The sequence below is a fragment of the Myotis brandtii genome, unplaced genomic scaffold (assembly GCF_000412655.1).
Source record: "Myotis brandtii unplaced genomic scaffold, ASM41265v1 scaffold43, whole genome shotgun sequence".
NCBI classification, from domain to species: Eukaryota; Metazoa; Chordata; class Mammalia; order Chiroptera; family Vespertilionidae; genus Myotis; species Myotis brandtii.
This window is the reverse complement of record NW_005366455.1, coordinates 2,410,942-2,436,496: the sequence shown is the minus strand read 5'-3', so window position 1 is coordinate 2,436,496 and position 25,555 is coordinate 2,410,942. Positions and strand designations below refer to the sequence as shown.

Here is a 25,555-nt window from a genome sequence, read left to right as displayed (position 1 = left end):
AGGGAGTGGGGAGGAAATTGTGACATACTTTCCTTCAGACACATAGCCAAGTGGTCTTTCCTTTCACAGTAAATATTGAAATATTGATGGCATGTTGTAAATTGTTATGGAAACCCTCCCGTGGTAATGAGACCATTTTTTCCCTTCCACCTGCACTTCTTTCAGCCTAAGTTTCCTTGATGTGCTCTTGTAAGGTGTATAGATTAGTTATGATTAAACTGTAGAGCACTAGGTAAGCTGTGTTACTATTCCTTTTCCAAATTATGCCCACTGCCATTTCTGGCATCTACATTAGTACCAAACCCAAGGGACCTGAAAGAAGGATCTGGGGGCTGGGGCTCCCCTTGAGAGCCAGATAATAGTGATAAAATGTGACAGGTGATGTGGATCAGAAGATTTACCAACTGCAGTTCATTTGCTACCCAGGAAATTATGAGGACACAGGTTCTTTAGGGATGGTCAAATTGCCCTCTATACCGTAGTAGCTCTTACATTACAGCTCTTGTCTTCATGATGACCTCGAATCCTAGAAGGAGGTAAAAATAATGTTTGATAAAAGGTGTTTCAGAAGCAGAGTAATATAACCAATAATGGATTTTCAGTGATAATAGTAAATGTAAAGAAGTTTTGATGAATAAAAGAGTGTGAATTGGGTATTTGGAAAACTCACTATGGACGGCATTTTATTTCCTAAAGATGTTGTTTATTGAGGGAGGACTGACTCCGTGTGAATTATTGGTTTCATAGTTAAACCTTAATTGAAAGCATCAGTTTAGTGGTTTTGCATGGGTACAATAGTCTACTATGGGCTCATCAACTGTAGTGTTTTTGTAATTATATTTCAATAGGAACGTATCAATGAGTGTGATGAGAGATGTCTTTCAGTTTTGTCAATTATTTTAGAAGCAATGGAGCCATGCAAGAATGTGGATGTTCTTCGATCAGGATTGCGGTGAGGACTCTATGCTTTCTTCATGTGGCAATCTTTGTTTTTTTAATATCTCAAATAAAAAACCAAGATGAAAGCTGAATTGCTTTTTATGTTTGTTTGGGGAAAACTTTGATGGTAGTTTTAATACCTTATTAAACTTAAAATTCTCACTATGGATCAGGTAAAGGTGGAAATAATGCTGTTAGGGTCCACAATAATGAAGGTATGAGCAGCATTGAAATCTAAGTTTAACATATAATACTGATGTGGGCTGGCAGAGAATTGACAGGTATTCAGTTCATTATGGTTATTTGTGCACTGTGTGGAGGTTACGTGACACTGGCCTGGCTTGAAAAGGAGCTTGAGTTTTACAATTTATAAAATTGATGAAACTGATATAATGTTATAAGCCAGTGAGAATAATGCTTAATCCCTTTTTTCATTGACAATGCCTTGAGGTATCTTACAATAATCTGATGTGATTTGTTCATTCATAAAGATAGCAGAATAATTTGAGAGGGAACAGTGCTAAACTGGTCCTGGATCTTTCAGTAACTACTCCAGCGGTTCTCAACCTGTGGGTCGAGACCCTTTCACAGGGGTTGCCTAAGACCATCGGAAAACACATATATAATTACATATTGTTTTTGTGATTCATCACTATGCTTTAATTATGTTCAATTTGTAACAAAGAAATTGAGGGTCACCACAACATGAGGAACCGTATTAAAGGGTCGCGGCATTAGGAAGGTTGAGGACCACTGAACACTATCTTCGGCAGGTAGATCATGTCTATTGGCTTCATATTTCTTGCCTAGAAGTAGGAACTGGACCAAATGACTTTTAAGATTTCTCTTCTGGTTTTAAGATTCTAGGTCTATGGTATTTATTCTGTTTGATTACAGGATACTAGTTGATCAACAAATTTGGAAAATAGAACGTGTCTTCACATTACAAGCTGTGATGAAAAGTATTGGAAAAGATGCACCGATTTCTCTTAAAAAGAAACTGGAGGTAAAGACTGTCTGAATTTTTTCTAGTGGATGAGATTTTAAAAAATATTTTTTGTGATTTGTCACTTCCTACAGTCAATTTTTGGGAGGACATAGTTATGCTTTTGTGTTTAACTCTGTTAAAGTAAAAAGAAGTAGGTTTATATTTATCTGTATATATAAGTAGGTATATTAACTATGTGTCTAATGAATCATTTTGCTCAAACTTTATCCTTTTTATTTAAAAACAAACTTTTATTTTATCACAAATGATAAATTTAATCTTGTTTTTCTTTAGATGAAAGCTTTGAGGGAATTACACAGATTTTCTGTTTTGAATAGCCAGCGCATGTTTGAGGTACTAGCTGCCATGGATCACCGTTCTGATGTGCTTCTGGATGAATGCAGTAAGATGGTCATAGGTAAGGGAAATTTTTCTTTCATGACTTTTAACCTCTGACCTACTGTTCTGGACTATATTTGTTTTGTTTGTTTTAAGAACTTTGCTATTACAAATAAAACATATCTGATGATATGGTTACATCTAAATTTTATTTTTGCCTGCAGTTTTGTTTGTTTTTACAAAATACAGTACTATATTTTTTAAACAGAAACAAAAATATAGCGTGTTGAGTCTCTTAGATCTTACATTACAAGCTATCTGGTAATTTTTGTTTGTTTTTTTAACTCATTCTTAAAGGTAATATCAATGGATGTCCTTTGAAAATATTGATCAACATATTGCAGTCTTGCAGAGACCTCCGATACCGTAATTTATATCTTTTCAAGGGAATAGCAGATTATGTGGCTACAACTTTTGATGTCTGGAAGTTGAGACAAGTGAGTATGTTAATAGGTTAGAATAAGCCTCAGAAACAAATTCAAGAAGCATATTAATTCATTTAACATTCTAGGTATTTCTCTATCAGCTTTATAACAGTTAAGATACCAAAATATTCCAGTGCTAAATTGACTTTTGAAAAATTAGCTCCTTGTCATTTCTGTCTGGGAGTTACCTGTTAATGTACCACTCAATCGTTTGACTGTTTTTCTATCTGAAATAAAAGTTATATTGTTCAGTGTTTGCTCTTCTATTTGCCATTCAAAAGGTTGCATGGTGCCGAACCGGTTTGGCTCAGTGGATAGAGCATCGGCCTGCGGACTGAGAGGTCCCAGGTTCGATTCCGGTCAAGGGCATGTACCTGGGTTGCGGGCACATCCCTACTGGGGGGCGTGCAGGAGGCAGCTGATCGATCTCTCTCATCGATGTTTCTAACTCTCTATCCCTCTCCCTTCTTCTCTGTAAAAATTCAATAAAATATATTTTTTTTTAAAAAAAGGTTTCATGGTGCTTTGGATAATTAGGATTAATGCTCTCTTTTTCTTTTCTTATATTTAGAATAATAAATCCACGTGATGTGACAGGCTTATGTTTTTTGAAGAATAAAATGTCATTACTTAATGATCATGTCTGTGTTCTAGTTATGGAATGTTTGCTTATTTCCTCCAGAATAAGGGCCTTTTAATTCAGGGGCTGTGTTAGTAATATAAACATGAATGAAAAAGCCAGTAAAAACTTTTTTTTTGCAGTTAAGCAATGGTAACCATTAGATCAATAGGTTCAGTTTACTTTGGAGGGTAAGATAAATATTGAGTTTGCCATAGAAATTGATTTTAGAAAGAGAAGTACTGATCACGAGAAAGACCAAGAGGGGAAGGAGGAGTGAACTGGAAATGTTAATGTAATCATATTATTTCATCTCTGTTCTCATTTCTAGAAATTCAAATTGAACACAGAAATTTCTGAGTTATCTCTTATGTGTTAGAATCTAGGAAGTGTCCAGGTTTGGAAGGGGAGCAGCTCAAAATTGAGTTGGACACTTGAAAAACTTCAGAAAAGGTATATATTTAAGTAGTTTTCAGGCCTGTTGTGAACAGCCTGTAGGATAGGACTTATTTTTAAGTGAAATGGAAACCATTGTATACTCTGGTATTCTGCTTATATAAGGAGGTTGCTTATTAACTTAATGCCTGACTCAAAATTAACTGGAACAGATTTTGTGAGGAAAAGATAATTGTTCCTTTTTAGGGAATATTCTCTTGATCAGGACAGTTCTATTACTGTTTAAATTTTTTGAGATTTAAAGAAATTACTACTAGCATACTGGAATTATTAAAGTGTTCTTCCTCAATTCATTCTTTTTTTAAGGTTCTTTTTGTCCTCATTTTATTTGAAAACCTTGCCTTTCGACACACTGATCTGATGGATTTATTTATGGAGAAAGTGGTGGATGAACGTGGCTTCCTGAACATGAAAAGCATTGTGTCTATTCTGCACGTGTACGCCTCTCTGAATCACCTCCACGGGGGCCCAGCCCGAGAGTATGTACTTGTCTTTTTTTACTGTTTTAATTGCCACATACATACAGTTGATTAGAAGAGATGAATTAGGTAGGAAAGTGGCCTTGTCTTTTTTTACTGTTTTAATTGCCACATACATACTCACAGTTGACTAGAAGAGATGAATTAGGTAGGAAAGTGGTAGAAAATTTGGCTTAACACATTGTATGTCTACATGTTGTACAGAAATCATTTTACTTATGTGCTGGCCTCTGGGAAAGAAGGTGAGTATCTTCCTGGGTCTGAAACCTGAGGGAGAAAGCATTTAACATTCAAACTGTGATTTCAGTCCCTTGGTTTCTTCTCTTGGTTGGTCTGTACTGTCACCAGATTTGCATCTCTGATCATTTGTGTGTCCCTGAATCCAGACTCCTCTGGATTGCATATGGTCACTGTAGGTCCCACAGGTGTCTCATGGTCAATTATTCTGCCAAGTTGGCTCATTATTTTTTTTTTTTTTTTTTTGCCAGTTATTTACTATTTACCAACCACTATGCAAAGTGATTTTATAAAACCACTTTTTTGGTATGACAAACATATAAAAAGCTGTATGTACTTAATTGAGTACCATTATGCTTGACTCATTCTCCTCCTGTCCTCATCTAAGTTTATTTGTGCATTTAGTCAGAGAGTGAGTGCCAAGCACTTGGGTTAAGGACAAAGATGAATAAGACATAATCCTTTTTACCAGACGATTCTGTGTAATTGGTAAGGTAGACACATAAATCAGCGGTTAAATGTAGCATGAAATTGGAGTGATAGAGTTTTATACAGGACACATGGACATAGAGGAGGGATGTGCCAGGAAGCTGGCCTGGCAAAGTGGAGGGTTGAGGTGGATGCCAAGTAGTGCTGCCTGGAGGAGATGGTACCTGTGCAGATCCTAAAAGATGGATAGGTAGGAGGGAAGATAAACAGAAAAGCACATTCTGAGTGGAACGACTCCGTATTCAAGTCAGGGAGGAAAGACAGCAGAGCACGTGCAGAGAGCAACAAGTAGTTTGGTGTTGCTGACGCATAAGGAGTGGATGAGAGGACTGGAGAGGTGATTACCACTCAGGCTCCAGACGTAGTCATCTGCAGCCCTGTGATGACTTAAAGCCTTTCTTGCTGCAGACTGCAGTTCAGTCAGTTACCAGTTAATAAGTGCCGCCTCACTGGCGTCTCTGGTACCTGTTCCATTGTTCCCATCCCATTGTAACTCCCAAGTCCTACTTAGCCTGCCTCTGCCTCCCTCCCTCGCTCCCTCCCTCGCCCATCTGCTGCTTTCCACAGACCTCCCAGTTGATCTCAAACATTTCCCTTTATATCCTCATGAGGGCATACTTGCTCCTGCTGAAAGAATCACTTCTCTGTGCTTCAGCCTCACTGGTTCCTTACTATAGCCCCAATAACGTGCCCTTCAGGTCTCCATTTCTTTGCTCAGTTTCGCATGATCTTCCCTTTTCCTGTCTTTTCTACATATTGACAGTCTCCTTGTCCCAGAGCTATCCATCTGCTTTCCGTCCTGAGCACTGCCACAGTCCTCTGCAGGTACTTTATGTTTGTCTGGCATAATGATGCATAGCTTTTGCCCTAAGAGTCAGACAGACCTGCTTCAAAGGGATTGTGCCATTTATTAGCAGTGTCACCCGGGACAAATGGCCTTCCCTAATTTTGACCTTTCCTCTCTTTGTGTTTAACTGTTTTGTTTTACTGGATGATAGGATTAGGCTTGGGTTTTTTGTTTGTTTGTTTTTTTAAACTCAGAGTTATTGATAGCTAGAGAATATTAATTGTTTATAAAACAGCAGAGGTGTTCCAGGCCTTATGGACATACTCTTGATAAAAATGTAGCATAATGGTTAAAAGACTGTGGAGCCTGACAGTCTGTGTTCCAATGCTATCTCTGCTACTTCCTGGCTGTGTGTTCTTGGAGAAGTTACTCAACCTCTCTGAGCCTGTATGCTCATTTTTATTGTGAGAATAATAATAATATCAACCCTATAGCATCTTAATAGGAATTAAATGAGTTAAAGCCTGTAAACCATTTATTTGCCCTATGCAAGACATAGTGGTAGCTAACATTTATTGAGCATATACATTGAGTGGCCAGATTATTATGACTGGCCAGATTATTATGACCACCCCATCAGTACAATGAAGTGAATTAGTTATGCAAATAATAATAATAATAAAACCTTGAGAGTATTTACTTAGGAAGTTTTCAATATTCAGTATTTTTGGAAGTGTCAATGACGTACTGATGGGGTGGTCATAATAATCTGGCCAGTCATAATAATCTGGCCACTCAGTGTATATTTATTATAAGATATTCACCTGAACTGAAAGATATGTGAATACTTATTTCAAGCCTGATTTTCTTTCTTTTTAAAAAAATATATTTTATTGACTTTTTTTACAGAGAGGAAGGGAAAGGGATAGAGAGTTAGAAACATTGATGAGAGAGAAACATCGATCAGCTGCCTTCCCCCCCCCTACTGGGGATGTGCCTGCAACCAAGGTACATGCCCTTGATCGGAATCAAACCTGGGACCCTTCAGTCCACAGGCGGACGCTCTGTCCACTGAGCCAAACCAGTTAGGGCACAAGCCTGATTTTCTTGTCTTCTTTCTTTGGACTCCTTAAAGCCATTGGTCCTGTGGCGTCTCCCTAGCTCTGCCATGACCTTGTCTTCTCTGTATCTTTGAAAGCTGACTTTTCTTTGTTGCCCTGCAGGTTCCTGGACGCTATGGGCGCTGCTCTGACTGGTTATCTCCACCACATCTCTTCTGAAAACCTGCTGAACGCTGTGTGTTCGTTCTGCTTGATGAACCATTTTCCCTTGGCTCCCATTAACCAGCTTCTCCAGAAGGACATCATCGATGAGCTGCTGATGTCAGGTGGGGTGTCAGTGCCCAGTGTGGACTGCACTGCAGCAGTTCTACAGCTGCCTGCGACTGAGTGGGGTCGCCGTGGGCTCAGGTTAGAATGTGCAGAGCAGAGGCTGCTGAGGAAAGGACCGGCAGTGGTGAAGTCAGAGGTCGTGTAGAAGGCAAGAATGAGAAACACATCATCGTGCCTTTATTGGCACTTTGTGCAGCTATACAAAGGTTCACGTTCTTTATGCCTTGAGCAGAGGTGTGTGTACGTCCTCACCCTTTTGTGTCACCTCTGAAGCCAAATTAGTCAACTCTTGCAGCTCTGAACACCTTGTCTTTCATGGCCGGTAACCAAGGCACAGCCTGTTAGATCAAGAAACCAAATAGTTACCAAAGCAGTGAACGTATTTACTCTAGGAACCAAATTAATTGTTGACTTTTGGTCTTTAATATGGAACACAGAAAAGCAATATCAGGTCAGGTGTACAAAATATGATGTGTTTGAGGATAGAGAAGTTTACATTCTTCTAAAAGCGACGTTATCAAATTGCAGCGTTGAATTGAGAAGAAGGAACACCGTGTTTAGATTTTTCAAGCAACTTAATGTGCGGGGAACAGCCTGGAACCCAGGAGACCTGGATCCTCGTGTCAGCTTTCCTTAGTTAATCATGAGGTGTCTTAGCATTTGCTCATCTCCTTAATGAAGAGTTTAGACTAAATCACCTTGAAAGAGATTTTAAACCTTAAAACATTATGAAGTACAGGGTATTGATCTGGACACTGTGGGACTAGGGAGCATAGATTCCTCCTGATACGAAAGAGATCAAAGAAATTTGGGTGCATTAATACGGGTTCTTAATTGTGGCATTAATATTTTTTCTTACATACATGTTTTCTCTCTTCTTTTAGATAATAAGGAGAGGAATATTTACAAGCTTCAGATTTTGGCTGCCTGTCTGAAACTTGATGATGTTCCTTGTCACAAGGCCGTAGACTTAGTACTGCCTTCGCTGCCACCTGCACCATTGTATCCAAATGCAAAGGTGGCCGAGGTGCTGAGCAGCCTCCTGGGAGAAGGGTACTTCTTGGAAAATGTACAGTTGCCACATAATCATCATATCGGTATGGGACTGGATATGATTTACATCTACTTCATTTTGTTTATTTTCTATTCTGTCTCTCTTTTTAAAAATATGTTTTTATTGATTTTTTAGAGAGAAGGATAGAGAAATAGAAACATCAATGAGAGAACATTGATTGACTGCCTCCTGCATACCCCCTACTGGGGATCGAGCCCATAACCCGGGCATGTGCTATGACTGGGAATCGAACCAGTGACCTCTTGGTTCATGGGTCAATGCGCAACCACTGAGCCACACCAGCTGGGCTGTTTTCCTTCCTGACTAGGAGTTGACCATGGCATTTTACTGTAGTGCGGCGCTGGCTCTGGAGCTGGACGCCTGGGTTGGGTTTCTCACTTGGCTTCTCACTGGTGCTGTGACTTCAGGCACTTACCAGTTTCCCTTTCCCAATGTGTAAAATGCCAACAATAATCTGCTCACTTCTTAGGATTCCAGTGATGAGTGAATGAGATTGCCCTTGTAAAGCCCAGACCAGTGTCTGGCACATGGTAAGCTCAATATATAAGGTGTCTCCCAAAAATGTATACACACACTTTGAATAATAATAAAGGCAGTTTTATTAAAATACATTTCATTTTCAAAATTGAGCTATCAGCTGTTAAAGTATCATCACATTTTTTTGGAACACCCTATATTTTAGCTGCTGCCTTTATCATCGTTGGTAGTAGTAAGGTACATTTTGAAAGAAAAATCACTTTGAGCAATGTTTGAAAAATTATCAATTCTTTTCTTTCAGATTTTGAAATCAGAATGGATTCTAACAGGAGTGAAGTGCTTCCACTTTCTGATGCGAATGTAGTAACTTCTGGTACAGATATTCAAAGGTTGCTTACATCTGTTCATATGCCCAGCTTTATGATTTTAAATCTTAATTCTCAAAGACTCCCTGTTAAATATTAGTAGCAATCCTGAGACCTTATATTTGTATGGAGCTTGTAATGCACCAAGAGACTTCTCAACTGCAAATCTCCTCAGGTCGTAAGTGTGGGCACTACAGCCTTCAGCTGTGCACTGGAGTTGGGCCATTTACTGAAATAGGCAATTTTTAAAAATTAAGTTTTAAAGCTAAACAGTTCAAGAAAACAGTGTTAATGTGATTGAAACTATCAGTGCAATGTGAACTTTTGACAAGATAATGCAATAGTGATTAAAAAGAGTTAAGGTCTCTAAAAAATCAAATACCCACTAAATATTTTGTTCTACCATGAAGACCTTTATAAAGGTAGAGAAACTAGCTTCTTAATTAAGCTTTTGTACGTGGGACAGATCATATCGGAGTTAATCCTAAGTTGTTTCCTTGACCCACACACTACCAATAGGTGTCTCCGGGAGAAACGTGATGCTACACCCTGAGAGGCTGTCCTGCCTTTTCAGTAGATGATGAGATGGTGTTGCACACGCCCTTGCCCAGTCAGCCTTTGTGGAAAGGTCTGCTGGGCTCTGTGGGGCACACAAACATGAGTCAGACATGGATTCCGACCCCACGGAACTTATATCCCATATTGCTTTGTAGGACATGCTCATAAATATGGTAGGGAGAGGTCCAGAAAAACATTTGTAAGGATTCAAACTCTCATCTGCCCATCCCTCTCCATTCACATACAACTCTTTTACTCATTTCTGCACCTGTGTAGCTTATTCCTTGGGCATCTTTTTCAGCTGCTGTCTTCCCTATGCATGTTGTCCATCTCCTCTCAACCAAAGACTTTCTCTCTGATCTTGTTAGAAAGTTATTTTTCTTTTTTAAGTATTCTATTGTTCTGCATAACATTATAACATAGTAGCTCTCAGCCTAAGGTATGAGAAGAATTGAGGAATTTGAGCATTCCTTTAAAAATATAATTTTTTTTCTCTGATTTGTTATGTCAAATAACAGCCAGAAGACAGTAGGAATACAAATGTCTTTTCCCCAAAGGCCAAGAGCAATGAAAAAATCAAATTCCACGTTCCACATTTTTGTTACACATGCGGATTTTATCTTTTTAACAGTCTTGCCTTTCTTTTAGTTTTTTCTTCTTTGTATTTGGCCTCCCCATTCTGGTTTTTAAATTCTCTCTCTCTCTCTCTCTCGGAGGCACTCTGTACTAGAAGAGCTTTACCATTTGGTATTATCTACATCAGTACTTCAGTAGCGTAAATAATTATCTGTAGGTCAGAGATCAGCCTTAAAATGGGTGCTTTCATATTTGAAATTTTCCCTTATCAGGAACGTAGCCACCCTTAAAGATGATTGAGGAGTAACTTTAAAGCATTTTTACAAGCTTTTGGTTGTTAATGTAGCCTTCATATAGTGGATTATGTACAGAGGCCAATTAACAAGGAAGTGGCGGACTAAGACAGTAGGGAATGGTGAGGGTCCGTGGAGAGCTCAGCTTTGAAATCTCCAAATACAGCAGGATTGTGACTGGTAATCTCATTAGTAAGTACTCTCATATTGTGTATTTTCATTTTCAGAGTGGCTGTACTGTGTGTTCCTAGATCTACTTACTGTTTGGATTTAACCCACCCTAGAGGATTCCTTGCTACGAAAATGCGTCATTTGAAAGTAATGGGTTTTCATGTGATCTTGGTAAGAAAAAAATGCAGGTGATATGTTCTTTAGTTACTGATGTCCATTCTGCCAGGAGTGTTGTAGTTGAAGTTGGTTACTAGGATTCTGGAGGAATTGTTAGCAGCACAGAAATAAGTGTTTTAATGATTGGTTTGGCTTCTCCTTAGGTGATTACTGTCATTTACTAGGAGTTTTATAAGTGCTACATTTGGTGAACTTTACTCCTTTTTGTTAAAGTTTTGTTTTCATGGGCCAGTGTGAGGCTGTTGTAGGATGTTTATCACCGTAAAAGCTGGATGGTTATAAGGGGACGGTTCTTCTTCCCTCTTGTGCTTCATTTTGGTTCTGGGTACCACAGCTTTTCTTGAGCAGCCTCTCCAGATGTATGGAGCAAGAACTTGACGAATAAATACATATTTATGTTAACATTGGGATCTATCTAAATGCCACTCATTGGTCCTGCACACAATATGAAATGCAAACATTCTTATATTCATTATGATAGTTAAGTATCTAAAAATGAATTATACATGGATACTGAGGTTAAGATGGCCCCTTCTCTTAGTGGGCTACTATTTAAGACTTTTTTTTTCATATTGGCTATTTTATATATTCTAGGGAAGAGTGTCCCTAGAAGGGAATTTTTGCACCCTTTAGAAGACCTTTAAAGTTTTTATAATTTTCAGCTTAGCACTTTCTTCAGCCCTAGCACAGTCTTACTAAGCCTTTAAAATGTAAGTATAAGATAACATTTGTTTTTAAAAAGCAGTTGGCTTGATGCTACTTTAATATGTTTGGATGAAGAAAGTAGCTTTTATTTTACGCGGCATCATTTTCTTGCAAACCGATTATTTTCCTCTTTCTTCGTAAGGTCAACAATTGGGAGATGGAGAAACTAGAGATGAAGGAGGCGGTCACATTTTTGAAGTCTCAAATCTATTCAACTGAAAATCCTCCTACCGCTGATGTTAATTTTCAGAGCACATGTTAAAGTAAAAAACAACCTTTTCGTATTAGGAGACAGACATAAATTTGTAAAATAACGTTAATAAAGACTACAATTCAACTATCAATGGCATTTACTTGACTGCTTACCATAACAAAAAGTTCCTTCAGTTCACTGTAATAATTAATTTTAAGAATAGAAGAAATGTTACTGGTATTTTAGGAAATGCTGAGAAAATTCCAGAAGGGTAATTTTTCCAACCATAACTATTCCCTCTAGTGCCCAGACATTTGACAGATTCATGAATTGTATGTTTTACTGTTTCTCAATGGCTTTGATAAACTGAAAACTGGTTTCTTGGTTGTGATGGGTTGCAGGTAAGTTGGTGTGGGCAGTCCTTGTGTTTGGATCTGCCTACTTACACTCTTACTACAGCTGTCTGAGGGCTCAGACCTTGACCATATGTCAAGCATTGGCCACCAGGTTCTCGGTAGACGGTAAGAATGAATGAGGATGCCCTGACTGGTTTGGCTCAATGGATGGAGCATCAGCCTGCGGACTCAAGGGTCCCAGGTTTGATTCCGGTCAAGGCCATGTACCTTGGTTGCGGGCACATCCCCAGTGGGGGGTGTGCAGGAGGCAGCTGACTGATGTTTCTCTCTCATCAATGTTTCTAACTCTCTATCCCTCTCCCTTCCTCTCTGTAAAAAAAAATCAAAAAAAAAAAAAAAAAAGAATGAATGAGGCAACAGGTTACAAATGGGTGAGGACTGGGCAACTGCATTTGTCACATTCTAGGTGGAGGTGGTTTGTGGGCCATACTAAGAAAAACACATGAGATAACAGAGAGGTCAAGGAGTCCAAGTTTATGAAAATGGATAGGCTGTGGGTGATAAGCCCTTAACTCTTGCCATTATTGAGGCCATTCCTTTCTCTTTCTCCCTCTTTCCCCTTCCCACTACTTTGTAAAGTCTTTTAAATTATATATATACTAGAGGCCCGGTGCATGAAATTCATGCACTGGAGGGGGGGCGGTCCCTCAGCCTGGCCTGCCCCCTCTCACAGTCCGGGAGTCCTCAGGTGGGAGGCAACCCGGCAATCAGGAAGGCAACGCCCCATCACACCTCTGCTGCCGCCACTACTGACAGTGCAAGCCTTGGCCGACCCTGGTTACCTGAGCCTCAGGCGGCCTGAGGGGCTGAGGGGACTGGGCACCACCATCTTGTGGCTGTGGGCCCCACCATCTTTGAGGGCGTGGCATTCAATTAGCATATTCCCTCCTTATTGGCTGTGGGTGCTGCCTTCTGTGATGGTGTGGGGGTCAATTAGCATATTCCCTCTTTATTAGATAGGATATATATAAGTGTGTGTGTGTGAACTGTGTTGTGAGTCAGACTACTTTTCAATTATGCTTGTTCATTCTTTTGAAATATTTGTTCAAGTTTGCTGACACCTATTTACCTAGTATTTGTCTCACTGAGGATACAGTGAGTTTCACCTGTGAAACCTGAGTGCCATGTAAGTTGGTATTATTTTACCCCCACACGAAAGGCTAAATGATTATATTCCCCCAGAGTTCATATGTTGAAACCTGACTCCCAATGTGATGGTGTTTGGAGATACAGCTTTGGGAGAAGATTAGGTCATGAGGGTAGAGCCCTCATGAATTGGGTTAAAAGAGACCTCAGAGAGTTCCCTCTTTGCTCTGCCATGTGAGGACACAGTGGAAAATGACCCTCTATGAATTAGGAAGGGGCCCTCGCCAGACACCAAATCTGTCAGAACCTTGCTCTTGGACTTCCTAGTCTCCAGGACTGTAGAAGTAAATTTGTGCCGTTCATAAGCCACCCAATCTATGGTATCCTGTTACTATCAGCCTGGATTGGCCAACGATACCCCAAACGTACAGTTATGCAATTACTGGACACCTTACTGTATGCAGCATTGCTAAGTAGTCACGTGTATTCTCTTTTCATGATCTTAATAATAATGAATTCTCTTTGAGGTGCAGTTGCTCTCATGATTCTCTTAGGTCCCTTCATTTCTCATCTCTAATACAAGGATAAGTTATTTGCCAACGCTACACAGATAGGGCAAGGCTAGAGTTGGAACCTGAGCTGACACCAGCTTCTGAGAAAAATCGTCCAGGAACCCCAGTAAAAATACTCCAGCAGGGTGACTGCCACTGTCAGAGGTTTTATCATATATCCAGCTGGCGTTTAGAAGAGGTTAGTGCTGAAAGGAAGTTTAGCATCATTGAACCCACCATCCCTCATTTTATGGATGAGGAAGCTAACTCAAAGAATTGGATTTTTCTGGAGTCTCAGCCACATATAACTGATTTCCACGTCATTTCATCCTCTGCTGCTCTTCAGCTTGTGTCTCCAGGAATCTGGATTTTGGTTCCAGACTGGATATCATCTGGTTTTGTGTATGTGGCCAAATGATTTAATCCTTATAAACTTCAGAACAAGAGTTGAAAATACTCTATTAAAAAAGAACCAAAGATTTATTCATTAAACAGTAAGTGTGTATCTTTTTTCTAATGGCTAATATGATTCATATTCAAAAGATTGGACCAATTTATGAATACTTGCAACTACCTTTTGGGGAAGTGGTTTTCCTGAATTTGTAACAACTGGCGTGGCCAATTAAAAGGCATTCTTTTACTGGTATTGCTAGTATTAGCATTCTTCATTGCTTTGTGGTCTAAGAAAATCCTGTGAGACTCAAGGTTCAGAGTCAAGAAAAAAGTGTAAATAATACATGTTTTTTCAGGATTATTCATATAAATGGGGATTTACTCCTCACTTCAGGAGAATATGTAAACATTCTTCTTTTCTGGTATTTATTCAATTGAAAAAAAAAAATCCCAAACCACACAACCCAGTTTGATTTTATGGGCTTGTTTCTCACTGAATGACACAATAAGTAATAAAAAGTGGGAGTTTATAAACCCAAATTTTGACTGCTCTTGATGAAATCACAAAATATTTTATATCATAGTACTATGTCCATTTTAATAAGGATGAAACCTCCTATTTTACTGTTAACCGGAGAGGTGACCTTGGTTAAAACACATAGCACCAAGAAGGGGAGCAAACATATTAAGAACAGTATGCCATATACGCCAGGTCCCTTGAAACATATGCTGTGCAGATGTTTCTTTCCTGCAGCAACTGTGTCAAGCAGCAAGGATGGACTGGCTCCCGGCAGTTTCTCACTGAATGACACAATAAGTAACAAAAAGTGGGAGTTTATAAACCCAAATTCTGACTGCTCTTGATGAAATCACAAAATATTTTATATCATAGTACTATGTCCATTTTAATAAGGATGAAACCTCCTATTTTACTGTTAACCAACCAAAAGGGTGAAGATGAAAGCTATTAATTATGTATGTGGCTTGCTTCTGATGTAGTCTTACGCTAAGTCAGCCAACCTGGGAAAGAAATTAGGTGACCAGAAGAGTTTGATTCTTTGGTCTAATTCTATCTTTTTGTTGTTAATCCTCACCAGAGGACATATTTTCTATTGCTTTTCAGGAGTGGGAGGGAGGAAAGGAGGGGGAGAGAGAGAGAAAGGAACACTGATGTGAGAGAGACACTTGACTGGTTGCCTCCCACATGTGCCCCAACCTGGGGACAGGGAGCGAACCTGCAACCCTGGCACCTGCCCTTGACCAGCTATCGAACCCGAGACCCTTTGGAGCTTGGGGCACCGCTCTAACCACTGAGAACACCAGCCAGAGCCTAAAAACTTACAAGGACTAAGATGTTAGGGGAGGATCTCAGTAGAGTATTCATCAGCTTTCCAGGTTGGTCCTTCAGGATTGTGATCTCCACTGGGGTGGGTGCCAGGGAAAGAGGACCAGTCACTGCAGCGGGTCCTGAGGTCAGCCATGTACTAGTAGTTGCTTGTCTGGTTTTGCTGCCTCTCTGGGCCTGGAGCTGAAATACAACGGAGGCCTAGATGTTCTCTCTAGGGAGGAAGGGTCAGGGGCTCCAAACCGCACAGCCAGCGATATGCTAGGGAGGCAAGGTCACCCTGGAGTCGCGGTACCCTAGTTTTGCTCATTGCGAGGCACCTAGGGCTTTGTGCCCTGGTGACCTTTCTGTACCTGCCCATCGTCCTTGCCCTGCTGATCTCTAACTGCCTACCACAGCTCCATATATTTAAGCCTTTATGGCTTTCAGAGGTGACCCTAAGCTACGTGCTCTCTGTAAATTAGAAAAATGTTGAGGTATTCTAATTCTATCTTTTTTACCTTATTAAGCTTTTTTGTTTGTTTACACACATTTAGAGCAATATTAAGATTAGGTTTTTCTTTTCTTTTTTTTGATTCTTGAACTTCTCTAAAATGTCAATTTACATTATAATTATATCAAGTACACACGAAGATAAGTATCAAGTCAAGGGAGAAATAGGTGATATATCTATGACACATCTATAATAATAAAAGGGTAATATGCTAATTAGACCGGAGGTCGTTCCGGACAAAGCTGGGGCCAGTGGGAAGCCGGCCAGGGTCCTGGGTGCCTGCAGGCTGCTGCAGGAGGGAAGCAACCTGGGTCCTGGGTGCTGGAGGTAAGGAAGGCCTACTCTTGCATGAATTTTCATGCATCGGGCCTCCAGTATCTAAATAAGCTCCTATAATTTGATAAGAAAACTCTTGCATGAATTTTCATGCATCGGGCCTCTAGTATCTAAATAAGGAGCTCCAATAATTTGATAAGAAATACACATTACAAAAGACAAATGAGCAAAGAGCTGAGCAACATGAAAAAATTTCAAAAAAAATTTTCAGTCTGCTAGTAATCAAAGATGTGCACATTCAAACATGAGATATTTGGGCCTTTCAAATTAGCAGGTTTTTGTTTTTTTCCTTTAAGAATTACAGTGCTGACACAGGTGTAATGAGGCGGGCACTTACATATGCTGCTGGTAATATAAATTAATATGACCCTTCTGAAATGCACTTTTGCCCCTCCCCCTTTAAAAATAGCTTTATTGAAGTATAACTGACAACTATATGGTTTAAAGTATACAAATTGATAAGTTTTAACAGGTTTTACACACACACACACACACACACACACACATGAAAACCACCACAATCGAGATAATAGACAAATCTACCATCCCTAAGAGTTTCCTCCCTCTTTGCCTTTCCCTTTGTTCCCACGAAACCACCCATCTGCTCTCTGTCACTATGGAATGCTGTTTATATGCATCCAGAGTCTTGAAAATATTGGTATCTATTGACAGCCCTCATCGAAATCATGGGTAAATCTCCACGTGGGTAAATTTCAGAGCCTTGGTTTCTTCATCTGTAAAATGGGACGCTAATACCCAGTCTGAAGGACTATGATGTATATTGGAAATAAATATATGCGCCTTGTTATGTAGTAGATGTTTAATAGTTGGTAGTTCTTATAATAATAAGGTAAATTTCCATGGTGATTGATTGTAAATGTGAACCACAACCCTTGGCAGTGGTCACTATGTAATAAGCTAATCGACCAGAATTTTCAGCTGAAGTAAGTCTGGAGCTGAATTTTGAAAAGTGTGTGCAGAGAAGCTCCTATACCTTTCTCATGTAGGTGTAGGGAGGTAGTTGTGTGTCGTTGTTGTTGTTTTGGGAAGGGGGGGCACTATTCCAATATTTGAAAAGGAATTTGGTATAGTGGAAATAGCGAGAAATTAATGCAAATGTCCCCTAGGTGGCGCTACTTCATCGTGAAAATGCACGCGGGAACCAGTATTTTTAGAAGTGACTTCCCCTGGTTTGAATTTCAAATAAGAGCAGGAGAGCTCCCGGGATGTCTGGGAAAAAAGTAACCAGGAAGAAAGAGCCTTTGAGTAGGACGAGTATACACAATACTCTTGCCCGTGAGGCCCCATCGGGTATTGGGTTTGCAGTGGTTGGGACCAGGAAGTGGGTGCAGGCCAACTCTTACTCATTCGCTGTTGGAGCCATGACTGATTTTGACAGATCGAATACCATTTAGAATACTGCTGTGGGGGACAGTGTAGCCTGAGATGTCCGTGCTAGCCCCTCCAGGGACTGAGTATGGGATTTGAGGGATGTAAGAACCCCTGGAATATTCAAATATATATGCTAATGAATTGAACAAGAATAGCCCTTTATTGTTCTGTGTGTCACTGTGCATTTCTCAGCTACACTCGTCCTTTCCAACCTCCATTTCTGGGCAACCTATTTTTCTTTCGGCATCAGAAGCGATAGCATCTGGGAAGTGAATCTGATGAATTCTGTCTGGCAACCAGCATCCTTCAGACTGCCAGATCCTCCTGCGGCAGGAAGCTGAGATGCGCAGGAGTTGACTCCGGGCCAGATCTACCTGTCTTTGAGATCCTGGTGATGGGGGAAGGAGGCTGGCCAAAAGTGGAACTTCTGAAACTCTGTGTCCTGAGTTCATTTCCATTTTGGCAAAACGTGACTTTGGTTTCCAAGGGAAAGAGTTAACATGTACTAAAATGTCTCCGTTGCTGAAGTTGCTTTGTGTCCTCTGCTAAAGCCTTCTGCCATCAGTCCCCATCTCCCAACACGTTTTCAAATGTGGTGTCTTTGGGAGGTAACCATAGCAACTAAGCTTATTCAGAAATGACTGAATGTAGGCCATAAAGAGAGAGGAAACCCCCTGGTATTTTTCCCTGGAAACTCACAGGACACTTGGCTTTAATAATTGTATCTAGTCTGAGTACTGTTATCTATGCACTAGGCAGTGTCCCACTTTAAGACATCTGGTTCTCACACACACCCCATGAAGTGACCACCATCCTCCTTTTATATGGTTGAGGGAATTGTAGCACAGAGATTTTGGTGTGGACCAGGGTTGTACAGCTGGTTGGGTTTGCTAGGCCTTGAAATCAAAGGCCCTCCGATAGGCCCTATATACACGGCCTTCTAAGGAAAGAGGGAGACAAGTCTTTCAATGTCCATTTTGCAGGTAGTAAAAGTGAGTCACAGAAACGTGGAAATGATTCCAGACAGCAGAGACCAGCAGAGCCTCTGCCTCCCTCCCACTGACACCTTCCTGCTACAGGCAGCGGTAGCGCTCCAAGATGACCTCATCTGAGGCTCTGAGCAGGGCTTTGTGGCATTAGATCTATTTGCAGATGAGGAAATGGAGACACGAAGAGGTTAAATTACATTTCCCAAGGTCACAGCTAGTCTATTGAACAAGAAACAAAATCCATCTCTAATTCCATGCCCCCTTCCTAGAGTTGGTACTTTAAAAAGATTTCATCCCTCCATCTATCCATCCATCCACCTGCTCATCCATTTCCTAAGAATTTATGAATGTATTGGGTACCATATATTATGTGTGGTTGACAAGGTTTTCAGGATTAACTTTAATTCATCAGAGATGAATTTTACTATATATACAGGGACCATCTTTGACTTGAGTACTGTGGAAATACTGTTTATGAGTACAAACTTGTATATGTGAGAATTATATATTCAAATTAACCTTAAAATTCCATGCCAAATGTACTATAGATATAAAATCGTAAATTTATCTCCATACGTTGCCTAAAATGATGACAGAGAAGGATGTTATGCTTGAAATTTTTAGTTAAGCAAAAGCCTGACAGAGTCTCAAGAGAAAGATGATCTGTAATCTGAGCTAGAGCCACTTGCTCTGCAGGGAGCCCATTGTATGGAGAGGAAGTGTAGGGGGATGGGCCACGTCCCTGGGGAGAGGGTGTCCAGTCCTGGGGAGAAGGTGTCTGCTGACTTGGACTCAGTGTTCACTCAGTGAGGTAGAACCACGATTCAGTGCGTGACACTCAGAAACCTCAACTCAGAAGTCTTTTGAGAGCTTGACGTGAGCCCTTTGATCATTGGGGGCCTGGAGACAGGATCCTGACTCTTGCCTGGGAGAGCCCAAAGGCAGGAAGCTGCCTGGAGCTGCTTCTGATGGCAGAGCAGGAGCAGAGGGCACAGTGAAAGGGCTTCAGGCTTCCAGGTCGTGCTAGGGAGAGGGAGGCATGGAGGCACAGTGTCTCCCATGGATTAAATGGATGTCAAAGAAGTTGGCAGGTTGAGCCATCCTGAACGGCACCCCCCCCCACCCAGAGGATGTCCTCCTACCAACCCCCCCAAAAGAGGCTGTGTGGGGTCTTCTCAGGCAGCCTGGAGTGCATTGTGTGTGTGTGTGTGTGTGTATGTTGGGGGGCGGGGGGGACGGGCGTCAGGGCAGAGACACTGTGGTGTCAGAGGTGCAGCCAATAGAAAGGGGTGGTGGTGGGTGGTTGGGTGTCTCTAAAGAACCCTCTAATGTCCTTCACGTGAGGAGGAATCAGCCTTTGCACATCTAATACCTAAAAGGTGTCTTCACAGAATACAAGGTCGCCAGTGAATAGACCTCGCCCCTGTTCCCCTTGTCCCTCCCCTCCATCCTGACCTTTCGGGGCCAGAGGTCGCACAGGGAGTGGGGCTGGAGAAGTGACAAGAAGAACAAGGTGGACAAACAGTGAAAAGAGAGACTGCTGCTCGTGACGGAGCCTGGGGAAGAGGACCTTAAACTGGGTGAGGGATGAATGCTTTGAGATCAGCAGATGGACTTTTTAAGACCTGGAAATGAGGCTATTCTAATACTAGCCAAGTGGGGCCCGTATATACCTGAGAGAGCTCTGCGGGGTGAGGAGGGGTGGGCTCACTGCTGTGAAAAGGTTTTCACACGCACAATATATTTTCCGAGGGACCCTGGGATTTCCTGTCCTGGCTCCTTTACCCCCAGCAGCGAGGCTCACTCTAGAACAGCCGTGGGCAAACTACGGCCCTCGGGCAATAAAACCAAAAAAAAAAAAAAGACCGTACCCTTTTATGTAATGATGTTTACTTTGAATTTATATTAGTTCACACAAACACTCCATCCATGCTTTTGTTCCGGCCCTCCGGTCCAGTTTAAGAACCCATTGTGGCCCTCGAGTCAAAAAGTTTGCCCACCCCTGCTCTAGAATCATAGCCTCTGTGTGTTTTTTTCTCTTTACACCTCTGCTTAAAGAAACATCCCGCCCTCTTCTGCTTGGTTTCTCGTTTTCACTTTAGGGTTATTACCAAGGAGAAAGGACACTTTTTCTCATAAACTGCAGGCAAATGCTGCAAACTCCCTGTGGTGACTTTGTGGGACCTTCAGGATGAGGGTGGAATCTGAAGGGGACAGGCGTTACTATTAGAAAAGTTATCTCTTGCAATAAAACACCCTCTAATACTGCTTATAAACTAGCGTATAGAGTCACTTGGTGAGGGGCCCACACAAGATGTATTCATCTGCAATTATTTATGCTCACCAGGGAAAGGAGGTTTTTCTTTGTTTATTGTTTTCTTCGTGATTAACCAGCATGGTAATGGTAGGGTTATATTGATAACAACAAGAGGAATGAAAATGTTTGAAGTGTACATTGCAGACAAGGTGCTAATCCTAGATTGACAAGTTCAGAGGCAGGGAGTCTGTTCTGTAAGAGTGTGTGTGTGTGTGTGTGTGTGTGTGTGTGTGTGTGTGTGTCTGTGTGTGGCTTAAGGGCAAAGGGAGGGAAGAGGGGATAAATGAACCCTATGCAAGGATGGGCTGGGAGGGGTCCAGGTGCTCTTCTTAAGTTTCCCACAAGCTGTTTTGCATTCGAGGTCACGAATGCGTAGGGCTCTCACAAGCCTTCTCCTTCTATCCCTCCCACAGAATGAGAATTAATCATTACCAGAACTACTGTGAGCTTCCTGCTTATGAAAATCCACATGTAATTGTTCCTGAGAGGCAGTCTTTCTCTCGCAAAAGTTCCAGAAAATTCTAGCTTCCCCAGGGCTGGCCTTGCGTCATTAACACCCCTGTTTTCTGTCTTCTCAACTCGGGAACAGTGTTCGGTTCTGTGACCTATGACTTTCCCAAGGTTTCTGGGCCTGATCCAATGAGTAGAAGATGTGTCCCCTCCACTTGAGCCAGCGAATTCTTTTAAATATACTCAGTCCTGGCACAACTTTATCTTTTGTCTCTGGTTTTCACACACAGTTAAAAGTGCTGCATAGCTAACCTTGGTGACGTTGATAACACTGAGTTACACCCTTTTTGGCCAAAATATAGGCATAAAGGAATAATTTTCTCCTAAAATGTAAAAACTAGTTCTGAAGGCAGTTCCAAAAGAAAAAAAAGCACCAAATATTTTGAACAATGACATCATTAGGAGAACAAATATATGATGAGTCTCCCAGGGAAATTATTTTAAGCCCAAACCCAAATATATAAAATACTAGAGGTCTGGTGCATGAATTTGTGCATGGGTAGAGTCCTTAGGCCTGGCTGGTGATCAGGGTCATCAGTGCTGGGCCAATTGGAGCCTTCCAGCCGGGGGGAAGGAAGACGGGGGGAGGTTGGCCACTGGCCCGAGGAGGGAGCCAGCTCTTGGCCCCCCTAGGAAAGGTCCGCCACCCATCCCCAGTTCCCCATCCCAGCCTGGGGCCCCAAAGACCCCGGCGGGGTCAGGAGAGGAAGCGATGGTCACCAGGCCAGGGGCGGAAGAAACAGCCGCTGGCCACCGATGCTGCCAGTCGGCTGCAGGAGTTTGGCTGTAGGAGTGCACTGACCATGAGGGGGCAGCCCCTGCATTGAGCATCTGCCCCCTGGTGGTCAGTGCATGTCATAGCTACTGGTCGACCGGTCGTTCTGGCCATTTGGTCAAGAACGGTCGCTTAGGCTTTTATATATATAGAATATGATAATAGCCACTGTCTTTTAAGCATTTTTCTCAATGGTTAATTAAATAAAACACTCCAACTCAGAGGTATATATTATTATGACCATTTTACAGATGAAAGAACCCAGACAGACTTGCCAGCCATGGGACTTTGAGCAAGTTATTGAATCTTTTATATCTGATTCCAGAGCCATATATGGACACATAAGTTTATCCTAATCAAACAGAAGGCTAGTGATATTCAAACACATGTCATCCATTTTTCTCTCATTTTCATGTGAGGAGATAGAGGTGCTAATACATTATAGATGGGTAAAATTTTTCCCACTTTTGAATGAATTTCATCATGGATGAGAAAGGCCCTATTTTTCCTATTTTGTATTTTGAACTTTAGGGAGGAAAGGGAAAGAGAGAAAATGTCATCAGACTGAGCATCAGGAGACCCAGGTTCAAGCCTCTCACTTAACTTCTCTGAATCTTGGTTTCCTCATCTGTACAACAAGGTGGTCAGATAGACCTTCTCTAACACACAAGGCTTTTTCTTCTTTATAAGGTTAGCATGAGCCTGGATTGTCAGTGCCAGATTCTGGTCAAAGGTCCTCCTTATTGCCCCAAACTATGTTTTAAGCTCATAGAGGAGCAGTCTGTCATTCCAGGACTAAAAATACGCAGTGCTTTGTGAATCAAATTGAACATTAAATTGCATTGAAAACATAAAGTTTTACACAAACTGTTGGTGCACGAGACTTAATGAGCTCCATATGCCCGACCTCTGGAAAGAAACGGCTTTGGGAACTGTCGCTGTGGAAGAGGCTGGGGCATCAGCATCTGGTGTGAGTTATGCGGAGGGAAGGGAACCGACTGCATTTTTGTACCATCGCCAAGCTGGGGAAGGTAGAAACACTGCATAATGTGTGCTCACCTTCTGAGATAATGCTGACAGTTTTCCAAACGTTTCCTCACTCTTCAGGAAGCTGTGGAGTGGAATGGATCCTGACTTCCTCTTCCATGCGTCTCGTGCCTGAGAGGCCACAGGATTTCAGGTCTGCTCTGTTGAAACGAGGCTCTCTTGTTGGATGAGTCAGTGACTTTGACCACTTGTACTTGTTTTGGTCGACTCTGCTACTCCTAAAAGGATCTGCTTGAAACCTCTTATTTAAAAGTCATGCCTCCCCATTGCTTATGCACTTACTGCATGTAGGTGAGTTGAACACCAAACCCATTTTTTGAGATTCCTTGGTCATTAGTCCCCATCCTTAGCAGGCTGGGCTGTAAGCCATTCAGAACCCATCGTCAACATCCCAATCTCATCTTTCTGAGCCATCCACGAGCTTTCTACTCTGAATTCCCACCACCTCTTCTTCATCTGGGAATCTCCTAATCAGTGCAGCTCAAACAACACATCCTGTTTCATCCGCTCTTTGCCATTTCTTTGTTCTCATAGCCCTTAGATGCAGTTAGGAATAGAGAGGAGGGGTATAAAATCCGCCCCCCCCCAGCAGTAAATCAGAGAGCTCTTCCTCATCTTTCTGAGCCATCCACGAGCTTTCTACTCTGAATTCCCACCACCTCTTCTTCATCTGGGAATCTCCTAATCAGTGCAGCTCAAACAACACATCCTGTTTCATCCGCTCTTTGCCATTTCTTTGTTCTCATAGCCCTTAGATGCAGTTAGGAATAGAGAGGAGGGGTATAAAATCCGCCCCCCCCCCAGCAGTAAATCAGAGAGCTCTTCATGAGTGAAAAAATGTCTGATTCTTCCCTTTATTTTCCTGAGCAGAGTACAGTTGGCTTTCATGAAATATTTATTGAGTGAATAAATAAAGGAACTAATGAAAAAAATAGGAAGTTCTTAGAAACCAAGCAGGGTTTTAGTCTTTTGAAGCTTTGCCACCACACTTCTCTGACCATCCTGCATAGGATAATTTTATGTCTATCAGGGTTCATGACACACTTACATCCTTGTTGAAGGCTACTGTTCAAGGATAGAAAAACACCTAACGTTCCTCTGACCACAGGAATTTGCTATGAAACAGCACAGAAAGGAACAAACCAGGAGACTCCCTTGTCTTCACAAAATGCTGTTGCTCCCTGAGCTCGTTAAGCATAAGGATGGACACTCGCTTTGGAGATGTGCTTTGAATATAATCATTTTCTGTGTACGGTTTTGCAAATAAATAGGTCTCCCAAATGGAAACTGAACAGAGGAAGTAATTTAGTCCTTCTATTATAAAGTAGAATTTAATTCTAATCCTTTTGTTCCTATCTTCATTTCAATTTATTTTCTAAACCCTGAGACACCCAAACCATGAATTGTCACCCATCTTTTTGATACCAAGTTCTGAATATTCATATTTTGGAGATCCTTAGTATTGATAATCGGAAATAAATATTTAGAAGAACTGATGGTCATATTTTAATAGGACATAGTAACTTTCCAATTCATTGTCTCATGATTCGTGCAACAGTCTTGTGAAATGGACGGGCAAAATGCTTTATAGATGAGAAAGTTGAAGCTTATAGAGCATAAGTGAATCATCCAAAGCCATGTAGCTAGGAAAGGGCCATGCCAACACCTGAATCAGTTCTGATTATGAGGGTAACGCCATCTCTCATTCCAAGCATTTATACATGAAAAGGCACACACATTGTCCCATGATGATTTGGGCCACCTTTGCAAGTTTCTGTCCTCCCAGGCATGCAATCCATGTTGGAGAAACTGGTTACTCAAGGGCCTTCTCTGGCTCATTATCATGCTCTAATGAGCTCAGGAAAGAAAATCTCTGAGAGAAGATGGGATTGAGAAAGGAAAACACTGAAAGTGGAGCCTTAAGGCTTGATGCAAAGGCAACCGAAGTTACTTGGAGAAAGATGCAGATCGTGGGATTGAGGGGTTTAGCTTGGTATTGTTTTTAAACTGGGCTATCCCCTTTCTCCATTCTCAGAGAGATTCAGACAATGATGAAGAAAATAGTGATCTCATTTACTCACTAACTGGCTCCTCTTCAGTGAAGGT

General features: G+C 41.4%; 1 protein-coding gene across 1 annotated transcript in view; it reads left to right on the top strand.

Moving 5' to 3' along the window:
- The window catches only part of FASTKD2 (FAST kinase domains 2), a 14,782-nt gene extending 2,832 nt beyond the window's left edge, over nt 1-11,950 (top strand). Inside the window, exons 3-12 of the mRNA XM_005874225.2 lie at nt 849-952; nt 1,837-1,945; nt 2,222-2,345; nt 2,624-2,763; nt 4,133-4,305; nt 7,042-7,205; nt 8,094-8,306; nt 9,063-9,150; nt 10,781-10,895; nt 11,749-11,950. Coding sequence (XP_005874287.1) covers nt 849-952; nt 1,837-1,945; nt 2,222-2,345; nt 2,624-2,763; nt 4,133-4,305; nt 7,042-7,205; nt 8,094-8,306; nt 9,063-9,150; nt 10,781-10,895; nt 11,749-11,868 — 1,350 coding nt within the window. The 3' untranslated portion in view covers nt 11,869-11,950. The remainder of the gene's footprint in view (nt 1-848; nt 953-1,836; nt 1,946-2,221; nt 2,346-2,623; nt 2,764-4,132; nt 4,306-7,041; nt 7,206-8,093; nt 8,307-9,062; nt 9,151-10,780; nt 10,896-11,748) is intronic.
- Nucleotides 11,951-25,555: the final 13,605 nt, after the last annotated feature.